The 10081-nt window shown below is 40.3% G+C and overlaps 1 protein-coding gene across 4 annotated transcripts in view; it reads right to left on the bottom strand.

Annotated features, from left to right (window-relative positions):
* Window positions 1-256: 256 nt before the first annotated feature.
* The window catches only part of LOC125700126 (core histone macro-H2A.1), a 44630-nt gene continuing 34805 nt past the window's right edge, over window positions 257-10081 (bottom strand). For all 4 annotated transcript variants that reach the window (XM_048960438.1, XM_048960436.1, XM_048960437.1 and 1 more), the window contains exons 7-9: window positions 8964-9053; window positions 5943-6117; window positions 257-973 (exon numbers count right to left, since the gene is read on the bottom strand). In XM_048960438.1, coding sequence (XP_048816395.1) covers window positions 808-973; window positions 5943-6117; window positions 8964-9053 — 431 coding nt within the window. In that variant the 3' untranslated portion in view covers window positions 257-807. The remainder of the gene's footprint in view (window positions 974-5942; window positions 6118-8963; window positions 9054-10081) is intronic.

The raw sequence follows: 10081 nt of genomic DNA, 5'->3' as shown, positions 1-10081 counted from the left end.
CACTAAGCAGCCAATTAAGTCAGCTTCTTCTATGGGAGATCTGAAGCACCAACTGGAAAGTCTGAATGCTCACAGAAGAAAGGGTCAGTTGTGAGAGTGACCGAGTGTGCAGACATCCACTCAGTGCATACAAGATGCCCAGCGTCTCCAGACCAGATTCCAGGCTGCTAATTGAAATCTGCTGCAATTCTCACAGCTAACTTCCCTGAATTCAAAAAATGAAGACTGAAGAGAAAAATTCCACTACACCAACAGCAACAGTTCAAACATTTTACTAAATCAATTCACACGATTTCAAAATTGTAAATATAATTAAGGACAAGAGGGTCTCTGTATCTTTTTTTTTTTCCAGATTTATCATTAAGACAATAAACAAACACAAATTAGGTTTATAGCATCTGTTCTTTTAAAAAATGAAAGGAACGCCACTCGATGTATTGATAAAGCACCACAACACAGTTACAAAATAGGGTCGGCCTGTTTCTTTCACAAGTAAAAGACTACGTTTTCCTAACAGCTTCCTGCTTCGATCCATACTTCATTAAAATAAAACTATAAAATCTCCTAGATTACACTAAGTTCAGACAATGCCTGGGGTACAGTGCATTAACAGCAGTAATGCCAACTATCAGTGCCAACATAAAACATCTTAGAAAGTAAAAAAACAAAACTAAAATAAATCCAAAAAACCACCTTTATTTCCCTAGATGAGCAAAATTTAAAATAAGGGATGCTCTGCTTCACAATGAGTTAAGGTTTTGGAGAAGAGGAAGGGTAGGAAGGGGCTGGTACTGCAGCTTTCTGTGCTCAGTTGGCATCTAGTTTGGCCATTTCCTGCACGTATATCCCTATACTCTCACTGTCAAAGAGCACAAAGTACACCGTCTTGATTGAGGAGGACATTGTTGACACAAAGTAGCTGGAGATGGCTTTCAGGATCAGCTGCGCAGCCGTTTGCTTTGGGAAACCGTTTCTGGTAGGAGAGACAAAAAAAGAGAAGACAGAAAATCAAGCCCTGCTGAATAAGACTTTGATAGTGTAAACTTGCACGGAATGCTCAGGCTTTTTCCTAATGCAGCACAGTAAATAAAGCTACAAAGCCAGTGTTTACCATCTGAATTAGAAGCTACAAAGTTGTTTGTTTAGGCAAGACTTAAATGCTCAAACAGAAGAAAGCATTCCCAAAATAGGAATGCAGAGTCCACGCTTAATGGGTCGAACCCTTCAATATCTGCTGGCTGCATTGTTCTCATCCAGGGGGCAGCTAAACCATGTGCTTACAGATATGACAGTCAATACTGCTATAAAGTGTGTATTTACTCAAATCTTTCTTAGGCAAACAGTGATAAGGATGTACTAAAACCATTCTCAGATGAATTTTCAATACAGAAATGGAGGTGGGTGGTAACAGTTGTAATTTTGATAACAGAGAGATTTTTTTCTTTTTTATTCCTTGTAATTCCATAAGTCAGTGTGTTTTGTTTTTTTTTCTTTCCAAGTTTATTGCCGTTATTTTTTGACGAAGAAAAAACCAATAGCTGTTTCTGACTAGAACCACAGCCACCTGGAAGTCAGCAGAATGCAGCTGCTGTCACAGTATGGCAGCCTATGGAACTAATTATTTTCTTTGTATTATTTCTTCCAAGTGTGTGTGTTGCTTACAATTACACACGACAAGGGAAAATTCCTGCTGCACGTGCTTAGAAAGAGGAAGAGAGAGCTCAGTCAGCATCAGTGACAGGGGGCAGAGCAAGCCCTATGGAAGTACTATCAGGCTTATCCAGTGACCCCACTGTGCTACTGGTTACCTGGAAACAGTATGAGCCAGCATCCTCATGGAAGCTCAAACTGGAGGACATCATGAAATTAGTGCTGCCACGAGGGGAGCCGTGGAGAGCAGCAGCAGCATAGCACTGGATGATATGGATGCTTGAAATCACAGTGCAAACACGTCTGTGACAGGTTTGATAAGCGTGATTCATTTTTCTAAGAGTTATGTACACAAACAATACAGCAACAGAATTAATTTAATGATGCAATCAATAAAAAGAGGCGTGCAAGGAGCAGAGGAAGGGATGAAGAAGTTACACACGTTTTCCTCAATTGTGAAGACTGTACTTTCCAAGCACATCACCCTCTTTTGTTTCTCTACAGATCACTACCAATCTTTTGCCTTACTACAAATCACATCTTCCTCCTTTCTTCATTATAATTAAGAACAATATCTTCACAGAAACTACTTCTGTACAAGTCCCACAGCCTCATCAACTCAGCCTATCTCTAAAGAGACATAACCATACAGCTACATCTGTAGTGGAAATGCTACGTCATGTCTTGAAGCAGAGACGGAGCACCTGGTGGGGAGGCAGGGCCAACACAGGGGAGCTCAGGTGCATGCAGTGTACCTGAGTGATGGAAGAGCTGGAGCCAGGATCCACCCCTTCCCACACCTCATTTAAGTGCTGGCACTGGAAGTAAGGGTATGTCTCTGGAGGTCCCTGTGTGCCTGAGTCCTTCTGAAAGCAAGCAGCTGCTTTCTCTTCTTTTTGTGCTTACTGCTGTTGTGTTGGAGTGAATCCTCACTTGCAGTTAGGGATCTTGTTGCTCTGCTGTCACTGCTGTGATTTTTATCACGTTACATGCATTACAGCGATTAGCAGCTTTCAGAGATGTATCTTTCTTTCAGCACTCATCATGCTATTGGAATGTGGTAATGATAGGAATGGTACAACTTAAGAGAATTCCAGAATTTAAACTCTTCTGTCAGCAGAAGCTCTGCTGCTGAATTCAAGCAGTGTGTGAGTAGTCTCCAAGGGAGAACAAACAGCAAGAAAATTAAAAAAAAATCACATTTCTCTATTGAAGGAAGCTTTAGAAAGTTAAGTAAAATAGAGAATGCTGATGACCTTTAATGCAGTCTTTCATTTGAGCCAACTGAAGTGTGTTATACTGACACATAACATCGGGCAATATTAATAACATACAGATCACACAGATGGATTTCTCAGTTTCCTCAAAACCTTAAAGAAACATAGAATAGAAACTGGGTTCAATTCACCTCTGCCATTAACAGGTGCATCGTGACTTAGTATTTGCCCACTGAAGCACCAAACTGATAATAAAACATTATATGCAGTAGGACATAAAATGAGAAAGGCAATTGCCTACGTCGTGGACAGTTCACTGCACATTACCTTACCACAAAATACACTGCATGAGGAGTTCTGTAGTACTGCTGCCTATAATGTGATGTTATTCATGCCACCTGAAGACAGTACACGTGATATTTCAGGAATGATTACATGGAATAGTACATCTGCTTCTTTCTTTTCTGAAAAAGAACACTTTTTTTTTCCTTATTGGAGCAGAAGAGGGGGAAAAAAAAAACATTCTGAAAACATTTGTACATTTCCAAAGCTGACTGGGTTGGCTGGTGAGAATAAGTTGTGTGATCTGACAGCAGTTTAGACACCAGAGCTACTTCCTACTGTTGGCTTACTCAGAGAAGAGGGCATGGAGTCAGTATGCCTCCACATCTGATTGTCTGCTAGTTAATCATGAATGCTGCATCCTGGCATATATAGAGAGCAGACATCTGAGGAATTCTGCTCCTAAGAAGGACCAGTCATGAAGGAGAACACAAAAATCAAGGTATACCCTGTTTCTGAATTGTTTAAAGTGGATTCTGAAGTCACACAGCTTCTTGATGCTCCTGCAAAGTGGTCACAACAGGTGAAAGAGAGGAGACTCCTCAAAAGGAGGCATGCACACAGGGGAGCTGAATAAAATGAGTCGTTCAGGACCACTGTAGGGGAAATAAACAGATGGAAGGGGGGGGGAAATCAGAAGTAGGATGCTGACCAGTGGCCACGTATGGGCTGCAAGGTGAAACAGAAGCCTCTTACAATGACCTCCTGGTCTGAGTTACGGTGTTGTGAAAAGGCTGTTTGAGAATTCAGCCAAGCTGGTGTCAATTCTGTCCAAAATTAGAGCCTCAGAATGAAATCCCCACTTTAAGGATTATTTTATTTTCAATTTCAAACCCTTCTTTCTCTGTTCTACTGCTGGCCCTACCAGACTGAACTCCAGGCTACCTTTGTACAGTACTCAATTTGTGCTTGCCACGAGTTGGCTGTTTCTGTGCATCTGGCCCACTGAATGCTACAAGTATGCTATTTTATTTTCCCCCATGATTTATTTGAACTGCCCTCATGTAATCCCATTCCTCAACTATAAAAGAGAATGAAACTGTTTATGTGGATTTATTGGGTGATGTCTGCTTGACAGATGTCTGTACTAGAACAGCTGCATACATGTGGTGTCTTTGGTATTTGCTGTCTTTGAAAGCTTTACTTTTTTAACACTTCTGACTTCATAAAAAAACAAGTAAAGAGTACTGGCAGAATATACTCTGTTTTCTCAAAAACTAATTTATGCTTGAATATTTCTAATTAAAGAAAAAAGGGAAAATAAACAACATATGTTTCTCCATGCCAGTTGATTTCTCTCCATGTTTTAAAAGCACCACTTCAATTGGCTTGAGTGAGAGCAACATGCATACGCCAAGTTAACACAGCTGCGGATCCTGCCTGTCAGTAACTGGATTTCATAACAGAACATGGATCTTATGATTATTCAGGGTTTCATCATCTCCCACTATCAATTAACTGCTTTGCAACAACAGTCTGAAATGGGAGAAAAGAGAGCTCTGTGGAACACACTTCTCATAGCCTCTTTTAGGCACCTACATACTGAATTCCTTAGCTACTCTACAGTCTGTGGAACAGCACAGTTTCTCCAGAAGGGCAGTTCACAGAACAGCCTTGCTTGTGGATTTTGGATTATTCTGCAGAAAACTTTTCATTTCACTGAGTAGCCTTTCAACCAACAGCTACCAGTTCAACGGGTCAGTATGGATCCTCCACTGTAGCACGGTTTTAAGGAAGTAACAGAAGCAAACTTTGTAAAATGACACCCACTCAAAACAGCCTTATTTGCAGCTTTTTCTGATGCAAGACACTTGTATTAACCATCCTAGTGAAACTTCTGCTTCTTCATAGTTCTTCACCCTAAAGCTCAAGCGGTGTTTTCTGCTCTACAAAGAACAGCACAGGTGAATCCAGCGTTACAAGATGGGAAGGATACTCTTGCAGATCAGCTAACTTCTTTCATGGCAACTTTGAAAGTGGCAGTTGTTTAGGGTTAAATATACTACTGTGTAATTCAGCATAGATTAGGTCTTCACAGTGAGCCAGCAAAGGCCACATGATTCAAACCTCCCTTCTCAAATCCAAGTTCATCAAAATTCTAGTCTACGTTTAGATTCTTAAGGACGTTGTTCAAATTCCTAATGGCACTGAGCATCCTGCACAAAACTACAGAACTGAACTTTAGACTTAGGCTTTAAAAATCTTGGCAAAGACTTTTAAGATAACTTTTTTTTTCTGGAAGAGCCCCATGATGTAAACTTTGTGGAGTTTAGTGGATTTGGGGTAAAAGCTTGAAGTGACTCTGCAAATCCTGAGAATCAAGACTCCTCAGGTCTGCTGCTCACACAAATGCTAACATGTCTTTTAGCCATCCCAAAACTGTAGTAGGTTTAGTTACGTGCTAAAACCAGGTAAAATAGACTTTATTTCTTCATGCTCTCCTCTATATCTCAAATTGATACACTGTTCAAAGGCACTTTTGCTCTTTAATCTGTTTGTATGCTTTAAGACTGCAGGGATTATGCTAGATGTGCCAAAGTTGGGAAAATACTACAGGCTCCATGTGCAGCTTGAAGGAACCTAGAAGAAACACTTAATATGGGGAACTCAAATGAATGAACAAGAATGAAGTTAGCATGGTAGAAATGAGTTTTGTATGTAAGAAGAGACAGGAATGATAACACTTAGAAAACGTGGTCAGTATCAAGCATCAGGCTTGTGTAACAGCCTTACCTGCCACTGCCAATTGAAGGAAACGCAATTGATTTCAGCTTCTTTTCATCAGCCAGAGCCAAACAGTTCTTCACCGTCTTTTCCAGCAGCTCCTCACATTTGTCTGAGCCCCAGCCTGGGCTGTTACAGTGGATCACAAATTTTGCAGGCAATCCATGGCCAGCACTGACAACAGCTAGTAAGAAACGAAAGTGAAACATAACTCTTTCCTCTCATAGCATTCAAAGAATGCATATGTGATTAAAATAACAAACAATTGACAGATATTCCTTTATCCCCTCTGAGTGTTTCAGATTAGAAATCACACAGTTTTAAAATATAACAACATGATTACAGAGACTTTCCTATTTCCAGCTGTACTTTGCCACGGTAATTTATACATCATAACTATAATAGAGCTTATTTTGGAGAGCAAGAATTCATGACTGACATCAAAGGAAATGCATTTATACTGGGGACTGTGGAAATCTGTGTAATGTCTGAGAAGAAAGGCAGTAATCTCTTAGAATGTAAATCCGTTCTAGGGATGATCTTGCTTTGGTTCAGAGTTTAAAGCAGAGCTACAATAAGTATTAGGATGCTGCCCTGCTGGAATTACGACTTGTGTGACCTTCAGCTACTCTTGCTAAACTTTTTTTTTCCAGCTAGCCTCTGATAATAATGAAACCCAAATTGGATCAGTTTGGAGCTTGTAGTGTTCCACAAATTGGTAAGGAAGGCTGGAAAAGAGGTAAATTAAAGCTTTTCCTTCCAGCTTTGTTTCTGAGTAATTGTAGAGAAGATATTTTGTGCCATTTCGTAACTTTGGGCCCAGCTCTATTCAAGTTTTTCTGTCAATGGCTCATCTGAAACTGCTTACACAATGCCACTTTTAAGTGACTCTTTTTTTCCACAGTTTTGACAGTTGGACAGGATGCAGTAATAGCTTTACAACGTTGGATTCACACTGTTTATACACCAACAGGTGAAGCCTTGTATGTACAGGGAACTTTGACCACACCAGCTGCATGCTATCACCAGGATGCTGGCAGGGACACAGAAGGATTACCAAGGCAAAGGAGCACTGCCTGCTGCCCACTGACAGCCAGTGAGTCTCCAGAAAGCTGGATAAGAGCATCAGAAATGGCAGCTGAACTCGCAGGCCTGCAGCTGCAATTAGAAACTTGTCACTGTCTTACAGGATCTTGCATTGAACCTTCACCAAGAGTCAGCCCTCTAACAGACTGTGGGATATAAAAATACAAGACTGCAAAAACACAGGTTAAAAACCAAAGCTTGCATCTTCCAAAACAGTAGGAAAAATACCAGGAACGTTTACAAAAATCAGATTTGTAAAGGTGCTGAGAGGCCAGGCATCCTCTACTTCATTCTGGAATCTCTATGAAGTGTTTTTTTAACTTAAATACAGTAGAGAACTTTGGGTGCTACTATCACATAAAATAGACTTTGCCATGTGACATTCTGAGTGACTCATCAAAAGAATACATTTGAAAGGACAATGGAAGCACAAGGGCTGATGCTCTTATTCAATGTGTTGAGAATCTACAAATCCATAGCTTCAACTCCAGGCAACTTTAACTTGTCCTTAAAGGCAAGTAAAATGTTGGCAGCTCCAGACTACATCATAAATCCAAGAGAAATCTCATCAAAGCAGCTGACATATCTCTAGTCAGATGTGAAATGCTGGTAATTCCTTCACACTGAAAGGATAAAATGTCGTATTGATATACATCACCAACTTTAGTGTTCCTCAGACAGGGAGTGACAGAGAGTAGTCATTAACTCAATTAGGATTCTGTTGAAGACAGCTGTTAATTACCCAGAGCAGCTGTCCCTTTCTTTAAATGCAAATGTTCTGAAAGGGGAAATAAGTTTTGCTATAGAAACAAACAAAGAGAACCACTGCATCGTTCTGTGCTAGTTACAGTCATGGTCCAGGTAAGGATCCTGGTTATTTTATGAAAAGGGAAACCCATATTACTGAGAAATCTGAAAACTGCATATCTATTAATGGGGAAGTTGACTTGTGTCCAATCTTTCCTAGCAGTCAGGTTCTCTGGGGTAGAATGTGTCTCTCCACAGGGTGAGAATGCCATGCAATGCTCAGATCTGAGGGGTGCACTGATGTCTGAGAGAAACATCTGTTTTTTTTTCCCCTCCAAATTGCAATCTGTTTGTGAGCACAGTTTGTCTTGTTCATTGGTGAGCAGATAAGGAGTAATGTAGATAAGGGGAAAAAAAGAGAGATTCCAAATATTTTAGCAAAACAAAAATTCCAAGGAAAAACTGAGTAATGTTTTTAAAAAGCAAGGAAGAAATCTGTGCGAAGCACCAGAAGCAAACAGTCACAACTCCTTCTGTCATAGCTGAAGTCTTTCATCTCTCCCTCAGCTTTAGTCAAAACTGGCTTACAAAACTGCGGGTACTGTATTTATTTTTATAGCATAAACACAGATGGCAGAACCAACATTCTATATGAACCAGCACCTATCAGCAACATCACAGATGGTGTCAAATTGCCATTACCAAATGTTAGTACTCTTATGGTAGATTTTTCTCAAATATTGCTTAAAATTTGATAACTACACATCAAAAAATCATAAGCTTCTACAGTGATGATGTTGGCACTGATGAAATGAAGTATTAAGCAGGTGCTTGACTTTAAGCACGTGCTTAAGTTTGGTGAAAGTCAGTGGCATCTTGGCAAAGCAGACATTTAATAGAGTTGAATTCAACCACCCTGATTAATAAGTATCCCATTAATTGCTTTTATGAAGCGTACCCTTAACGATCAACTTTCCTCGTGTATGTGTGCATCTGTGAACAGCCTGCTGTTACAATATTACATCACTGTGCCGTTTTCTGGTTACTTTGGTGATGGCTACTTAACGTGTGCATTATAACTCTGGAGAGCACAGATCACAGTGCAACCAGCAGCGATGCCTGGGGACAGCAGGAACGCAAGCAGAGTGCAGATGTGTGGCTGGTGGAGCCACGTGGTTCCGAAGCGCAGAGCCTCACCTCCAGCTATGTCCAAGGGCCCGTTCTTTTTCCGAAGCTCAATGACAGCTTCCACAAACTCCTTGCCACCTTTCTTTTCCAAAGTGCTTCCTGAACAGAGAATTGTTATTTTATTCCTCTCATCTCAGGTTCCCACAGCAGAGAAGACTTATCATTATTTGTGATTACATCGCTCTACGTATTTCTGCCCAAACATTTTTTTTGGGGACTGCAAAGTAAGATCTAAACCTTTTGGGACTTCAGAGTTAGCTATTCATTAAAAACAACAATGATAACAACAACAACAACGAAAAAAAAACAACAACAAAAAGACAACCCTAAGAACCCCAAAACCTTCCATCTGTATCCCTTGCTAACATCCTCAGACTGATGTTAATGTCAAAACATCTGACATGACATCCCTGTCTCCTTCCTTATCATGAGCATCTGTCAATGTGAAATGCTGCAGAAGAATGTGCTAGCTCAAAAGTGATTGAAGTTCCATAATTCCTTCCCTTAAGATTCATTTCCCCTCTCTCTTATAAATGTTTTTAAAGAGCCATTTGCCACAATAAGAATTTGAAACTCACCTGATCTTGGTCCCTGACCCCAACAGGTGGCACCAGGAATGAAACAGTCTCGTGAGTGCAGCGGGCTGCTTTACTTGGTAACTGCCCAGCTTGTTGAGCCACCTTTAACCAAGAGGAAGAGCCTCAGAAATAAGGAGAATCTCTAAGGAACATATTCCTCCAATGAACTTCTCTGACTACAGCTAAGGAGCTGGACAAAGTCATTTTGGGAGGAGAAGAGCTGTGCAGTGTTTCAAGGCAACCAAAAGGTATGCTTTTACCAAAGGCAGTCCATCACTAAATGGTTTAGATCTTATTTTGCAGCTCTAGTTTTAGGTATAAATATATGTATAAGAAAAAAACAGCCCAAGAAAGCAGTTTCCTAACTACATAAGCATCCCAAATAATTCTGCGCTGTGCATATTAATTATTAAGGCAGGTAAGTAAAAAGCAGTGGTATCATAAAGGCTCTGATTTCAGATATTAACTTCCAAAACTGATTTCCAAGAATTCAGAACTAGGATCTCTAAAGATTTAGGCTTTTATTTAGTGAAGCCCCTTACTTTCACT

The sequence above is a fragment of the Lagopus muta genome, chromosome 14, assembly GCF_023343835.1.
Source record: "Lagopus muta isolate bLagMut1 chromosome 14, bLagMut1 primary, whole genome shotgun sequence".
In the NCBI taxonomy this organism is placed as follows: domain Eukaryota; kingdom Metazoa; phylum Chordata; class Aves; order Galliformes; family Phasianidae; genus Lagopus; species Lagopus muta.
This window is presented reverse-complemented; position numbering and strand designations above follow the sequence as displayed.